Source organism: Perognathus longimembris, chromosome 5 (assembly GCF_023159225.1).
Source record: "Perognathus longimembris pacificus isolate PPM17 chromosome 5, ASM2315922v1, whole genome shotgun sequence".
Classification (NCBI taxonomy): Eukaryota; Metazoa; Chordata; class Mammalia; order Rodentia; family Heteromyidae; genus Perognathus; species Perognathus longimembris.
Window position 1 is genome coordinate 85,388,557 of NC_063165.1, and position 16,845 is coordinate 85,405,401.

At 43.0% G+C, this 16,845-nt stretch overlaps 1 protein-coding gene across 2 annotated transcripts in view; it reads left to right on the plus strand.

The window, feature by feature from the left end:
- Vps8 (VPS8 subunit of CORVET complex) overlaps positions 1-16,845 on the plus strand; it is a 192,355-nt gene that overhangs the window by 171,996 nt on the left and 3,514 nt on the right. Inside the window, exons 46-47 of one of the 2 annotated variants that reach the window (XM_048347272.1) lie at positions 5,292-5,345; positions 6,647-7,743. In XM_048347272.1, the coding sequence (XP_048203229.1) occupies positions 5,292-5,345; positions 6,647-6,724 (132 nt within the window). In that variant the 3' untranslated portion in view covers positions 6,725-7,743. Of the gene's footprint in view, positions 1-5,291; positions 5,346-6,646; positions 7,744-16,845 lie in introns of those variants that run through there. The other variant, XM_048347271.1, reaches the window with a different exon arrangement.

Genomic DNA, 16,845 nt, shown 5'->3' on the forward strand with positions numbered 1-16,845 from the left:
AGCCAGGGACAGTGCTCAGGCCCTGAGTCCAAGCCCCAGGACTGGCCAAAAAAAAAAAAAAAGAATACTGGTACTAATGCCTTGTTTTGGTTTGTCCATTTTAAACAAATATTAGCTCCTGTTTAATAATGGTTACATTCAAATTAAATACTAAGAAGTGAGATTTTAATGTTTGGTATTAGCACCTCTCTCAAAAGAATATTTTCTAAATTAAACCTATAAATTGAGTGAAACATAATATGTCTCAGAAGTACATAGGGATGATCGTGATTCTAATATAAATGAAACTTCTTAAGCAGACTTCCATCCTTTTTCCAATAATCTTGTTATTGTATTCTAGTGCCAAATGATTAATCATTTTAGCCACTATTTCATGCCTCCCTTGGGCCGAACACTGTTCTTGGTACTGTACAAAATATAAATTGGTGACAGCAAAAATAAATAAAATAGAACAGACTCACCATTAGTAGCTTTATCCCAGTAGAGGAGCTAGATAGTAATTAAGTATATAAATGTAATGTCAGATACACAGTTTAGAATTGTAATGGGTATGTAACTAATGTAAGGGAAAGGATATAATATTATGAATGGAGGAGGTGACATGGCCCAGTGATCGCTGTGGGAAGTGGATAGTCGGCCACATCTCTTCTATCTGCCAGGTTCTCACCACTTTGCAGAGCTGTATCATTGTAGGAGCTTAACAGCCTACAAGTTAGTGCAGCCATTATGATACAGAAAAGGGCTGTGTCCAAGAGACCTAAGCAAGTATGATATTAGTACTAAGAAAAGATTGTCGATCTTGGTTTAGAGCTACCTTTGATGGAAATATGATCTAAGAACTTTTGTTTAACTTTCATTATCCCATAAAATGTGAGAACATATTTTACCAGTGATTCAAACACACACACACACACACACACACACACACTCTGTCTGTCTCTCTCTCTCTCTCTCTCTCTCGCTCGCTCGCTCGCTCGCTCTCTCTCTCTTTCTCTCTCTAAAGGGGCTGGGAATGTGGCTTAGTGATAGAGTGCTTGCCCTAGTATGCATGAAGCCCTGGGTTTGATTCCTCAGCACTGTACATAGAAAAAGCTGGAAGTGATGTTGTGGCTCATGTAGTAGAGTGCTAGCCTTGAGCAAAAAGAAGCCAGGGACAGTGCCCAGGTCCTGAGTTCCAGACCCAGGACTGGCAAAACAAATAAACAAAAAACTACATTAAAATAGCAACATGCTACTTTTTTAACACATAAGCTGGCAAATGCCTAAAACTATGTATTAACCTGACACACATGTAAAAATCCAGGTGTATCTATTTTTATAAGTACAATGGTGTGAATGTGTCTCCCAAAGTTCATGTGTTGAGGGCTCAGTCCCCAGGTTTGTCTCCTGATGGTATTTGGGTGTTCTTGGAAATGTGCTTAGGTTGAGGTCAAGAGATGAAGGCCCTGGTGATGGGGCTGGGCTTTCTAACAGGAGGAGGAACATCCCGAGCTAGCACTCTCCTTTACTCTCACCTGGTTTGCCCACTGCCAATTATCCCTAATTTTTTTAGGGGAGGAGAACAAATGACTTAAAACATAAGATTATTCTTAAATTACTACCTAGAAAAACTGCAAGCCATGAGTCAGAAGGGGCCTAGTGAGATAGAGCTGCTTAGTCTCTCACAGTCAACCAGACAGAACAAGAAAGCCAGCAAGGCCAAGGTGGCTGGGGTTTGCAAGAGAAAATACTGGACGAGGGACAGAGTTCTTTGACTATTCAGTTGAGTAACTGACCCGCTTATGTAAGGAAAGTACCCGAGATCACAGAAGTACTACCCAAGTGAATCTTAAGTGGGACATTGTCCCAAACTGACCGACAGTCAGGAATAATGCCTATTTCTGCTAGCTAGCCTGGAAGGTTTTGTAATTCACAGGTCAGCACTGAGAGAATTCTTAAGTTAGGTCTTAACCTGGAGAGGGAAGAAAGGATTAACCCTGGACTAACTTCTGCTTTTCGATAACACCAACAAAGCTTGAAAACAAAACCTAAAAAAACATCAAACTGTTTCCTAGGAGTTTAACCTTGGCTAGAAAAAAAGCTGCAGGACTTGCAAAGAATTTAAAATATATTCAACACCCAACAAGGTTGAATTTGCCATGTGTGGCATTTGTTAAAAAATGATCAGATACTTAATGAATAAAGAAAATATGTCATAATGAAGAAAAAAATTACTAACACTTTCTGACCCAGAAATAGAATAAGTAGACAGGGACATTTAAAATTATTATAATTGTATTCAGTACATTCATAGAGCTAGAGAAAAGAGTGAATATACTGAATAAAGATATGAAAGTTAGAAAAAGGTCAAAATACCTAGATTGCCACTGCAGTGTCTGAAATGAAGGATGTACTAGGCAGGGCTAACAGAATGGGCATTGCCTTAGTGAACGTGACTATAAAGCATTGGGAAGGGTTGCATTCCACCTAAGAATATTTGATTTTTTTCTCCCAAACTTGCAAACTTGTAGCAGATACATAGAAAGAAATGTCCCAATAGCCCACAGTAGCTAAAATTGGTTTTACACTAAATGAACTGCTTGGTAGCCAGAAAAACCACACTGTAGAAATGGTATGGCAAAATAAATATTAACAATGTGTAATGTGAAAAGATCATAAAACGGTGTGAATCCAAACATAAGTAGTAGTTACCACTGCTTTGTTAGATTGTGATTTTTATTTGCTTCTTTTGCTCTCTTATATTTTCTCAACTTCCACAAGTGTACATGTATTCATTTTATTATCCGAAAAATTATGGCTTGTCTTTCAAAAAGCTAAGTGATAAGGAAGGTATTCCTGTTGTTTTTAAACTTCAGCCCAGATTGCTTAAGTCAGGAATCATTTTATTAATAACAAAGATCACAAAAGTTCATCATAGCTCAGTACATTCTCCTTATCCCCAAATCTGGTGTCGGCCCCTGGATATTAAGTGCCTTTTAAGCTGCTCTGCCTGAGGCATTTCCAGGAGGAATCCTGTTAAATGAAAAATAAGACCTTTCATGAGCACTGCTGAGCCATTTCTCCTGCCACATCAAACACTCTCTGCCTTAATCTCCAGAGAGCAGCTTTCTCAGATAAATTGTCCACCACCGCATCGAGTTCTTGGCTTGTTTTAAAAGTCTGCAGATTCTTTCATGAGGTCATTTTTTAAAGCTTAAATAACCTACTTTGCTTTGAAAATCTATTTCCTCCCTTTTCAAAAGAGCATAGCAGGAGTTAAAATTGGTTCACTTCTTTTAGGCTACAACATACATCTGGAGTGATTTCCAGAGTATTAATGTTATGGCATGTTATAGCAAGGACTGTCAGGTGTAATTTTTGCTAAATCTGAAAGGGCAGTCTGGACACCAACAGTTTTGATCGTTAAGCAGAGGTGTGCCTTCTGCAGTTATCCTTACAGTTAGAGCGGAAGAGCAGAACATAAGCCTGCAACGTGATCTTCCTTGAACGGTGATAGGACAGCGATAGGAAGCATCCTCATTGTGTTTACTACAGGTGTTTGCAATTCGACTGGTAGGAGTTAGGAGAGTCTGGAGAGCACAAGTGCAGTTGTTCACCTGGGACTTGACCCCGCTTCTCCATCATTTTAGACATAGCAGTTACCATTACTGAATTATTTATAGTAGCAATTATGTTTTTTTCTTAGTGGATTAATAAAAAGTGAGTGTCTCAATTTCACATATTAGTCTGTGTACTTGATATATGCTAGAATTCACAGTAGACTTGGAATTTTCATTGGGGAAAGTTACTTTATAAGAAATTCAATCTCTAGGAAATTCAAGGTTATTCATTATTTTCTGTTTCACCTTGGGTCCATTTTCCTAAGTTGTGGTTTGTTGGTTTTTTTTTAAAGAACCATGTTCATTCATTTATTTCATTGTCTAGTTTGCTGATCTTTTAAGAAGAATCAATATTTGGCTTTGGTAGTTTTCTCTGTTGTTTCTTTTTTTTTTTTTTTCTATTTCATTGATTTCGTCCCTTTATTATTTCCTTCCTTCTACTTAGCTTGGTTTTATTTTTGTCTTCTATTTCTTAAATTGGAAGTATAGGTTCTTTTATTTTTTATCTTTTAGTATAGCATGTAAAGTTGTGAATTCCTTTTTTTTTTGCCAGTCCTGGGGCTTGGACTCAGGACCTGAGCACTGTCCTTGGCTTCTTTTGCTCAAGGCTAGCACTCTACCTCTTGAGCTACAGCACCATTTTGGTATTTTTCTGTGTATGTGGTGCTGAGGAATCCAAACCAGGGAGGGCTTCGTGCATGCTAGGCAAGCACTCTACCACTGAGCCACATTCCCATACCTGTGTAAATTCCTTTGTAACAAATATTTTAGCTATGTTGCATAAATTTATTTAAATGCTTTTTTGGAGATAATTGATATAAGCTATACTTTTTAAAATGTACAAATTTAACAAATACATCCATCCTTATATCCATAGCCACAGCCAAAATAGTGGCCTATCACCACTAAGAATTTAGTCAATCTCCTGCTCATTACCTTTCTATAAAAATAGATTCATTTGCATTTTCTAGAATTTTAAGTAAATGAAACCATAAAATACCCCTTTTTATCTGACTTCCTCTACTCAGCTTTAGTACTTGAGATTCATCCGCATTATCATATTAAGAATTCTTTCTTAGCTTGGCACTGATAGCTTGTGCCTGCACCCCTAACTACTCAAAAGGCTGAAATCTGGGGAGTGAGGTTTGAAGTCAGCCTGGGAAGACAAAAGCAGTAGTTTCTTAGGTCCGGGTAATCATTAGAAAGCTGGAAGTTAGGGGTGTAGCTCAAGTGGTAGAGTGCCTGCCTTGACCTAGGAGGCCGAGAGGCTGAGGCTTTAAGAGACTCAGGCCACAGAACTAGAAAGAAAGGAGTTCTTTGCCTACAGTCCTCTGCAAGAAATGCTCATCACTGGTTCCCGCTTCCGTTGGCTAACATTATCACCAAGCTCTGACTCCATGTCATTCTTACCATTTTATTAAAACCAGCTTGGACCATCGGTTCCAATTTTCCTACCTAGTCATCCTTTTATCTTGGCTAATTACTGACTTTTTGATCTCCAAAAAAATTTCAAGGGAACCTAAAATAAAATATTTTCATTAATACTCTGAAAATATCTGTCTCACACCATTTTCGGTTGAATAGGTTGGTTACAAAATCAGTTGCAACAATTTAAGCTGAAGTATTTGAATGTGAGTCAAATATAGCTAGGCTGTAACTAAAAAGGCATTGAAATGTTTGCTGTACTTTCAGGCGAAGACGTCTCCCTCATATCATCAGTCCAAAGGGGACCCTCCTGTCAAGAAGGTAAATTTTTAAAACCAATAATAGTAATTCCTTCTGTGTGTTTATTCTCCTCTGTTGAACACCTTTCTGAAAATGACATTGATTTTAGTCATCTTAATGCCCTCAGTTGCTTTTTCTGATTGGATACTTTAATGACATGCTGCAAGAATTCTGACTTCTCCAGAAATGCCGATTTAGGTTAGGACCCAGCCAGTGTCAGTCTCCTGGCAACCAAGTACAGTCGATATTCCAGAATCCCCGTCAGCGTAGCAGGCGTGGCCTCGTGCTGTCATCCTGTGATGTGCCTAAGGAGGAAGCTAGTTCTTCTTACTGTGATTTCCCTCTGGATGATAGTACCTGAAGCAAGCTAGCGGGCAGCATGAGCATTTCCGCACATCCCACAGGTCTGTAGACTAAGTCCGTCATCAGTGCCATTTCACTTCCTTTCTCTAAACCTTGTGGCTCAGATTGGCTATGAGTTCACCCACGTCAGCTTAATGCTACTACAACAAAGTACCTAAGACAGGCTACTTAGGAAGAAAGAGCGGTTTCTTTAGCTCACAGTTTGGGAGTGTCAAGTCCAAGGCCTGGCAGCCCCGCGGTGTGCACCTCCAGCAAGGGTGGCGCATTCATGGCAGGAGCACATATTGAAGTAAGCATTCCCAGGAGGCACAGTGCATGGCACCAGGGTCCCTCTGCCCTTCCTAAGGGCGTGCACGCAGTAACCAAGAGGGCATCCCAGAAGGCCTGGGCACCTCCCAGCAGGGGCGCCTTGGGACCAAGCCCTGATTGCATAGACCTCTGGGCACAGGCAACATTCAAACCATAGTGGAGCCTAAATCATTTTAGTCTCGGCATACAGACAAGAAAGATAGGGGAAGACACATGGCAATTTTGTTCTGTATAAGCTCTCTAAAGTTAGCCGTGGAACACACTTCTAACGTAGACATTAAAAACATGTGCTCAGATACAACCAGACTTTGGGTTCCAAGATTTACTCTTCTACCAGTGATCTGAATGATACTGAATAAGCAAGGCTCTCTTTTTCCTCCTCAACAAAATAACAGTTTCCCTCTTGGAATTGCCCCGAAGATGAAATGAAATACTGTTTTAAGTGCCTAACACTTATGTTTGACACATACTAAATACTCAAGCTGTTGTTGAGACTGGTATTAAAACAGTCTCACAACTCTTAATCATGTGTCCTTTCCATTTGTCATGCTGTTTATGTATTTCTTTGTGCTAGATACCAAGTTAAGCATTGGTCTAGAGATGAAAGATCCATTCCTTGTTCTCAGTAACTTCAGCAGTCAGTGGGAAAGGTAAACTCAGAGTTACACAGCGTGACACATGCCACCGTCCCCAAGAGGCCTGGCTTTGAAAAGACTCGAGTGATTTAGTGTAACCTGTGTGTTCTTTATGTCAAAAACTAAGGAACTTTGAAGAAAGATCAGCTGCCCCCCACAACCACATTGTTGTCCAGTTACAAAATGCTCACTTAAAAGCAAGTTCCCACAACCTGCTTTTCACCCCTGGCGATCCTTTAGCTCTGTCATTCACCATCAGAAATGGGGCAACATTATAAAAGTATGACTTTTCCTCTTGTAATCCATGAACAAAAACTTTCCAAGTTTCAAATGGTATTCTAAGTGGTTAAGTTACACTTGCTCCTTCTCCAAGCAAGAGGTGAGACTATGTCTAAAGTATTTTATCCTATCTACATATTTTAATAGCTTTTATTTGTCAATGAGAGTCCATTTCCAACATTCACCATGCTTTTTAGCTGATTTGCAAAGTCTTATGTCAATAATTTGGGCTTATTGGTAGCTGCCTTTGAGAATTCATGTTGGCTGGCTACTCCTGAAATAGGATATTCTTAACTAGGACCACCAACCACCCCTAAATTCAATGAAGCCCAAACTAAGTCGACATACTTAGCACGGCTCATTGTGTCTATAGTTGCTTTAACTTCCCATAACAGATGAGAGGGCAGGGAAGACTTCACAGTGGGTAAAAAAGAAAAGGGTATTACAGGTGGACCTGCGTGAATAGAGCAGGCACACTGGAGGAACTGGGGGTGAAAATCTGCTGGGAGGGGCACAAAAGGCCCCGTCTGCAGGAGCTGCTGCTTATCCTGAGGCTGAGTCCCACTGAAAGCAGGAAGGCCAGTTAGAACAATTAGACAGTTGTCTAAGCAAGAGAAAAAGTTCTTGAGGAAATTGAAGAGATAAATTCAAATCTTTATGATACTTTTCCAAGTCTGTTAGGTGTCCTTTGAGCTCACAGAACCCTGACCTAATCCCAGTCAACACACTTGCCTTGATGTGTGGAGGTTAGCTCTACCTAAAGTCCATCAGTCACTCCTAAGACCTCTTTGCTGGCCCAGGCTTCTGTCCCCAGTCTGATAGCCAGTGCCTCGCTCTTCTCCCCACGTCAGCAGTACCCTCGTGGGAACCTTAACACCTGGTTGGCCTTCCCTAACCAGCCGTGCATCCGCTTGTGCTTGTGTGTGTGTGTGTGTGTCTACATGCATGTTCTAGTTCTCACCCTTCAGCTGTAGTCCTTCCCAAGCTTGCTCTGACAGAGGGAGACAGTAGTGGGGTATGTGGAACAGTAACTGCCAGAGTAGCATGTCCAAAGTCACAAGAAATCCGTTGGTATCCGTGGACCCATAGCTGAAGGAAGTGCGTAGTAACTGCTGTGGGCATAGCTCTGCCAGGCACCAGCTCGTGTGCGCAGAGGACAGAGCGGTGCTCTGCAGGGGCACTGTGAACCCCTCGGGACGCATTTCCCCCCGCAGCAGCCACTTCACGACACCAGTGTCAGGACCGCAGTGTCAGGGAGCCGGCACGCTTGACAGCATGGATTTTTTCACAGCATTATGACTTGTAGGTATTCTTCACAGTTGTCCTAAACTAGAACTATGGTACAGCATATAAAATGTATGGAAGACATTTATTTCATATATAGTTCTTGGTTGGCTCTCATTGATACCTTGAGTAACCAAGAAGATCCAAATGCTTCCCTTGTCAGTGTTTAATCACAGAAAGTTAGGCACTTTGCCTATTCCTTAGATGAGAATGAATAGAAAAGTCCACTCCAGTAAGCCCCATATTAAAGATCCACATTGGAGGTTTGAACGGGCCACTGGATGACAATGTGCCTCTTCTTAAGAGGCGTCTGTTAGACGCAGTCACTGGAGGAAGAGCTTTGTCATAGTGGATTGAGCGCCTCCCCTGTGGAAGACGGGGGCCTCTGGAAAGCCCATAGCCGAGGTTCCCTGCACAATCACTTCTGGCCAGGAGGAAGCAGGAGCAGTGAGGAGGCGCCGTCTACCCAACAATTGCGTGATCCCATTCAGCAAATACTCAGCCAGCTCTGAGGGGACAAAGGTTAGTTCTGCTCGCGGCACCTTTACTAGTCAGTGGCAACTGAATGCTGGTGGGTTTTTTATAACTGAGCCTTTGAGAAATTGGTCTTTTCGTTTCTCAAATATTCAACTCTGTCGTAAGAATTTGGAGCCAGTATTTCTTATTCCAAGTGTTGTTGTGAACTAGGATTTTATAGCCCAGTTTCCTACTCAGGGATGTAGACAACTACACTTGCTCATGATTTTTATTGAATTGCAGGGGGTTTTGTGTTTTATGGGGAAAGCCTGGCCAGGCTACTGTTACCATAGCAACAGAAAAGCTGGCTGTATGTCTCAGCTGGCTGGCACCAAGAGCAGCTGGCCAATCATTTCAGGAGAGTCCAGAGCAACCTGAAATACAGACAGCACTGAGAGCAGTGCCACATTTCTAGGCATCGTTTGGTGATGGCTTAATGAAGATGTATTTGCTTTTTAACGCCTCATCTCTGACTCTGCTGCAAAGCTGCAAGTCCTCGTCAGTGACAGCCCTTGATAATGTCCATGCTTCTTCCTCAGAATATGTGTCCAAGCGTGACTTCAGTGCTGCTACTGACTTTAAACAAAAAAAAAAAAAAGACAAGGATACAGGGCACCTAATTTGCTATTTGTTTCTGTATAGGCTGGGTTGAAGAAGTTTGGCAGCCAGGTGTTGTTATATGCTGACAGGGAGAAGCTGGAGTCTTGGTTTAAGATACAGGAAGGGCACTGACTTGGAAGGAAGCCCAGACATTCTTCATAGTTTAGTAGGTAGAACCGGTACTCACTGTAGTCACCTGTAAATGGTGCCATCAGCTTGGCTAGAATATAGTGTAGTATATTGTTATAGTTGATGAGCCAATATTGAAGACTTACTGGTAACTAACTATGATGACACTAGTGTTGTATGCTCTGTGGGTTCTAACAAGTGTTAATGAAAAGTATCCACCATTAGCCTGCCATGCAGAATAGTTTCACTGCCCCTCCTCCAGTCACTGTGCTCTACCTGTCCTCTGCCCAAGTTTTTGGCAACAACTAGTACTTTACTATCCCCTTAATTTTGTCTTTCTAGAATGTCATGTGGCTGAACAGGATGTAGCTTTTTCATTTGGCTTCTGTCACTGAGAAATCAGCATTTAAGGTTCCTCAGTGTCCTTGGTGGCCTAATTAATTTCTTATCATTGAAAAACTTTCTCTAGTCGGAATATATCACAGTTTGTGTTTCCATTCAACTCTTAGAAGAAATTTTAGATGCTTCCGGATTTTTGTAGTTGTTCGGAAAACTCATCTGGGTGTAGGTCTTTTATGTGGACATAGTTTTCAGGTCATTTGGGTCAGGATCTAGAAGTTAAGGTTATTATTGGACAGTTTCTATCACTATAACAAAACACCTCAGACAGTAAATTCAAGAAGAAAGGGTTATTTTTGATTCCTTGTTCTGGAGGGTCCAGTCCAAATCAGGTTTCCTAAGCTCTTGCCAAGGGCAACACGTTCTGTCCAGAGCACAGGAAGGAAGCAAGAAGCAGGCCTGAAAGCCCAGTCTCACCATTGTCTTAGAGGACACCCCTTCCTCAGTGACCTCTTAAAAAGCCACAGCGCCTTTCACGAAGGGAGCTAAGCTTTTAACACGTAGACATGAGTGAGGGAGGGGCCATGCAGTATCCAAACCACAGCAGCCATAATTGGAGTTATTTCAATTGCCAAATTCTTCCAAAGCAAGGGTAAGGGTACCACTGCGCTCTCCCCGCAAGATGCGGTGGTCCCTCACCCTCGCCAGAACTGACAGTCAGCCATCCTAATAGCCAAGTAGTAGTATTTCATTTTGAAAATTTGCAGTTCCCTAATTGCTTATGATGTTGAGTATCTTTTCATATCTTATTTGCCATCCATATATCTTTTTCAGTGAAGCATTTAAATGGTTTTGTCAGGATGTTTTTTGTTTGTTTGGGTAGTTTTTAGTGGTACTCTGGGGCTTATGTGATGATGCATCTAGCTTCTCTGATTCAGCTCATGTTTTGTGTTGTTTGATATTTGTGTGGCAAGATCTTCCTGTGTATTCCAATCTGGCCTTCACCTCACTATGTAACCGGGCTGGCCTCAAATTCTCAATCCTTCTACCAGCTTCCAGGTACTAGAATTACAAGCAAAAGCCACCATGCCTGACTCAGCTTCTGATTTAAGCTAGCTAAGTTCCAGTTAAATATGGAAACATGACTCCCTTTGCCCAATTCTTGAGGTATTACTGCTGTGCCTAGCACTTCCATGAGCATTGCAGACTCAACAACCCATTCTGTTACTTTACATTCTGTTTCTGTTACTTCTCTCACTTCATTAGCTCAATAAAGCCTTTCGTCTGCATATTTCCTTTGTGTAAATGTGACATATACAAAATATGGGCATGTCTGTTATAGGCCTAATGTTCTGCTACATACATGTAATTTTATGCAGTTGCTTTCTTAAATCAATCATGACAAGAAAAGAAAAAAAATTTACACAGTGTCTCACAATTACATATTTACTTTTCCAGTTCTCCTTGTCTTTTTTTTTTTTTTTAATGTGGACTTAAATTAGCCTCTGAACTCACTTGCCTGCTGAAGAACCTCCATTTGTGGCTTTTGGTAGGCTGTTCTGCTAGCAGCAGATTCTCGCTTCCCATTTGTCTAGGAAAGAGTCCGTTTCACCCTTAGTTTCAGAAGACAGCTTTACTGGCTCTGGCACTCAGGATGGACAGATTGTTCTTAGAACATTTCGAATGTTTCTCTGCTGCCTTCTCCTTTCAGTCTCCTCTGGGACTCACGTTAATCACATGTTATGCTGGTGATGCCCAGATTTCCCCAAGGCTCTCTCTGTTCATTAGTCTTCATCCTTTTTTCTCTTCAGTTTGCATAATCTATATTGATCTATCCTCACAAGATTGCCTATTGGAAATCTATAAAAGATTTCCAATCTTGCACAAATCATTTTCTAGTCCAATACTACGGAGACCCTCTAGTGACTTTCTTGTTTCAGTTGTCACCATCTCCTTCTCCCCACCTCAGCAAGCGCTGTCACCCCCTCTATGGGGCCTTCTGCCCCACCTCTCCACCCTGACTCCCCAGCCCTGCCATTGGGGCTCTTCCAGTGCTTAGGAAATAGCAGTGGCCCCCTGTTGCTAACAGAACTAAGTCTAAACACTGTTGTTGTTACTGCTTCCTGGTTTGGTTGGGTTTTTTGAGACCACGTCTGACTAGTCTTAAATCTGTGAGGGTTTTTAATGGGTTGCTGCTGGTTGGGGGAAGGGGACTTTGGTCTGGGTTGATTTATTTTATTTTATTTGTGTGTGTGTGTGCGTGCGTGCGCGCGCACGCACACACATGCACATGCTGGTACTGGAGCTTGAACTCAGGGCGCCACTACCTCCCTTGGCTTCTTCACTTGAGGCTGGCTCTCTACTTTGGGAGCCACACCTCTCATTCCTAGCCTTCCACTTACAATCCTCCTTCCCCAGCCTCCTCCAGACTAGAATGAACGCACCCACCATGCCTGTCGACTCAGGGCCTCCCAGACTCAGCCTTTTTGCTCATAGCTAGCCATCTACCACTTGAGCTGTGCCTTTCAGACCACTGTTGCTTGTGAATTAGAGACGAGTCTTGCATGTTTGTCTGCCCAAGCTGGTAGCAAACTGGTTCTCAGATCTCAGCCTCCTAAGTAGCACCAGCACCTGGCTGGCAGAACTTGGGATGTATCAGCCGTGTGTGTTCGATCCTCATCTCCTCTTCTTTCCTTCTTTAACTCTTGCTTTTTCCTAAACATAACTAATTCTGTATCCATATAGGACAAATATGCTATCAAGATGAAATCTGCTATCAAGACCATCCAGTGAATTTTTCATCGCAGATAATATCAACTACTCAGTTGTACAGTTTCTGTGTAATTCTTTTGGTCATCCTTCTACTTAAAGTTTAATTCACTTTTATTTTTCTAGCTTCTTATTTCAGTCCTTGTCTTTCTCCTCCTCTTTCTATTCTTCTTCCTTCTTCTGTGCCCGTCGTGGAACTTGACAGGGTATGGGTGCTGTCCCTTAACTTTTTCTCTCAAGGCGTGTGCTTTACCACTTAAGCCACAGCTCCACTCCTGATTTTTTTGATGGTCAATTGGAGATAAGAGTGTCATGGACTTCTCTCTTCAGGCTTGCTTCACCTTGAAATAGTTTCTAATTCACCTAGTGATTTCTGCTTTTACGTACTGGTTATTTAGAATTACAGTGCTTTAATTTCCAAGTATTTATTGCTTCTCTAGGTATTTTCCTGTAATAGATTTCTAATTTAATTCTTTTCTGAGACAGAGCATAACCCATAAGATGGTAATCTTTAGAAACCACTGGGATTGTTTTTTTATTACCAAGCATATGGTCTAAGTGAATATGACTTGTGTACTAAACAAAAAAAAAAAAAAGAAAGGTTCATTTCATCTCTTGAAAACAGCCTTTAACTGTGTTTTGCACCTTTAGTTTAATCTGGCAGTCTTTACCTATCAAATGGAAAGTTCAGTCGATTGAAAGTTAATGTAATGGTTATATTTCGTTCTGTCATTTTTCTACCATTTTTTCCCTTTCTGTTGATTTTGTTTTTGTTGCTATTTTGCTTCTGCCTTTTTCACTTTTATTCTTTGTTGCCTTTGGGTTAGTTTGGATATTTTTAATGTTTTTGAATATTTTTTGAATTTTGAATATTTTTATACTTTTGTTGGGTTTATAGCTATATATCTTTAACTAATATTTTAGTACACTTCAAGATTATAGGATGCATCCTTCTTTTATCACAGTCTAAATTTGTATTTTACTATCTTACAAAAAATACAGGACCCTTGCCAGTCTGTAAGTTCATTTGCTATCCTCCCATCGTTTATTTCTTACCGTGTTGGATTCCCTATTCATCTTCTCCCATTGTATTCATTTGTTGGGTAGAGCTTCAGATATAGTTATAAAATATGTCTTTAAATCGTCCCATTAATCTGGACGCACGTTTATTAGGTACTGTAAGTGTATCTGCTGACACAAGCCTATCTTCTGGTCATCTTTTTTCCTTGTGTGTGAGCCACATTTTCCTGCTCCATGTAGCTACAAACTTTTGATTGTGCAGTGGACATTATTGGTGCTACCTTGTTGGGCATCTGCATTTGTTGTCTTCCTTTAGAGAGTTTTAAGTTTGTTCTGGAAGACTTGTCAGTTCACTGTCAAATTAACTTTGTGTTTTGAAGCTTTTGTATTTTCCCTTTTGTGCCAGTACTAGGACTTGAACTCAGGTCCTGAGCACTGTCCCTTAGCTTTTTTTCTCTCAAGGCTAGTGCTCTATGACTTGGACCGCATCGCTACTTCTGGCATTTTGCTGGTTAATTGGAGATAAGAGTCTGACAAACGTTCCTGCCTGGCCTGGCTTCAAACCATGATTCTCAGATCTCAGCCTCCTGAGTCGCTAGGATGACAGGTGTGAGCCACCGGCACCTGGCTTCAGTTTACGCCTTCTTCACTCCCCTCCCCTCCTCTGAACACCAAGTCCTTCAGAGAGAAGCAATGTGAATGCTTCTCTTTCCGACAGTAAATTGCTGCCTAAAATGACTGCGGCCAGCACATGCATCTGTAATCTTCCCTTTGGTTGGTAATTACATTCACTTATGTTGGGGTTTGCTATTTTAGGATTAAACCTATTCTTCCCATGATTCTGTCTTCATTCCCCTTACTATCAAGTCTGTGTGTGTTTAAGCTGGGCAGCAGGAACACCATTACTCAACCTATTTCAACAGTCAAGATTGTTGGAGACAAGTCGTGAAGTTCCACACTCCCTGGACGAGCACTTGGTCACAATTGCAGCTCCCCAGCCGCCTCGCTCAAGATAATTGTTCCACTTGCTTCCTAAGTGCAACAGCCAGTTAGATAATCCAAGGGTGAGCAAGCCTTAATTACATGTACAAAAGCAATGCTTGCCCTGTTTTGATATTTTTTAAATAAGTCCAGATACTTGGCCAACAATCAAGCAAATGGGGCGGGGGGAGGATTCTGACTAGCAATAGGAAGATGCACCCCCTATGAGAAGCTTGCTTTGCGACTCTGCTTCCCATAAGTCTCTCTGGATGTTTTTGTTAGATCTTCCTCGCCTGATAAAAGAGAAAGCTATTATGGGATGGCCAAAATGTATCTAGGTGTAGGATGTGTCCTCGGTGTCGCGTAGGACGGAGCCCTGGAGGAGCCAGGGCGGGGGTCCCGGCCTCAGTGCCCTCTGGCTCATCTGCCAGCGCCATCATCTTCATTTCTGTGGAAAGTGGTTCCTCTTTCTGGCCCGACCGCATCGCAGAGGAGGTGGCGAGTGCAGCAGCCATTGCCTTGTCATCTCTTCCCATGACTGGGAAGCAGGTTTGCTCAAACGCCCCTCTACCGCACCCCAACAACAGTCAGTCCCTGGGAAGGCAACAGGCAGATTCTCCTGCAGGAGAACCTCAAGCTACGTTGTGCGGTCGTCAGATACATTTCTTTTTAAAAGAATCCACTCATTGAAAGCCTAAGGAGACCAGCTTTGACCGCCGCAGATTTTCCCCAGGGTTTTGCCTTTCAAAGCAGGCTAGGGGGAGCCGTCCAGTGTGCAGGTGTGGCGTGAGGGTTTCAGACACCTTAGACCAGTGTAGAAGGTGCAGAAGGAGCAAATGCGCGCGCGTCCCCTCCGCCCTGGCCGTGTCCAGTGGTGTTGGCCTGGTGCCCGGCAGCGGCGATTGCCGGTGGGAACCTGAGTTGGTCACGCGTGGGGCGGCAGAGCCTCCCTGTCTCTGACAGCTTCTATTCTAATGCCTGAGGTTCATCCCTTATATGTTTATGGTGTTTGCTTTAACCCTGAAAGTAGCTAAAATAAGGCCAGACACCAGCGGGCAAAGGGGAGCCGAGTTTCCTCCATTCCCTTCCTTCTCACAAGGGCCCTGGAAGGTGGGGCGCAGCCATTTTCTCCATTTTTACATGAGGGGGTTGGCGTCGAGGGGATCGCACAGCCGGGGAATGATGAAGGACAGAGCATCCAGGGAAGACGCTCACACCGGCTGGCTCGTGTGCTCACGTAGGGAGACAGTCAGGGAATGAGGTGTGGGGATCGGGATTTCAGGATCTTACTTATGATGGGGAATAAGAAGTGAACAGAGCCCAGTCTCCAGAGACTGTCCGTGTGTACAGTGTGCCTCGTGAGGTGTCACCTCCAGAATCCCCAGAATTACTCTCGTCCCGCTGTGCCTGGCCTTCCGGGTGGTGGTGAATGGGGTTGTTGGCCTGTGGAGGAGCAGGAGCCGGGGTTGTCACCTTCCTCCCGCGGGTGTGATCGCAGCGCTCGGTGCTGCCGCCGCGCCTGCGAGTCACCGAGTCACCGAGCGCTGCGATGTGCTGGCGCTGGCGCTCACCCCGCGTCCCTCTCCCGGGGCTCATAGGTCATCAGGACCTAATTCTCCACCGGATTTACTTTCATGCGGAGCCCCACGAAGTCGGCGCCAGGGCTAGCACTGTTTCTTCCTGTAATGTTCATCTCTAGTTTTAATTTTCAGCTCTTATCGCTGGCCTTCAGTACCTGAGAAGGCAGATTTGCTCTCAGCATCCTGTCGTTTTTCCTTCTCTCGCGGTTGGAAAATCGTTGGCTGGAATGCTGGAAAGGGTGTTGGAGGTTTGTGTATTTTCCAGATTGAGATTGGGTTGAGGTTTTTGTTGTCCCACTTTTGTGTATGGCGCTGGTCTGGCAATCCGTCACTCTGTACAGCCGCTCCTTCCCGTCAAGGCTATCACGAGTCTCTGACAGTGCTTCTAGTTTTTTGCCCTCGTTTGCTTCTGGTTATGCAATAAAAGCCATGAGTAGCCTCAGTACACATTAGTTTTCCTTAAACTTCCATGACCTGAGCGCCTCTTTTCTGAAGGTGCCCACGTGATATAATATGGCCTCACGTGGCATTGTCCTGTAATAAACCGAGCATAGGCCCTGGAGAGCGACGTCACCTATTCGGGTTATACAGGGAGGTGTGACAGGGTGAGACCGTTAGCCAGGCACCCGTGGCTCGGCCTGTATCCTCGCTGCTGAGGAGGCTGAGATCTGAAGATCAAGTGTGAAGCCAGCAAAATCCATGAGACTCTTATCTCCA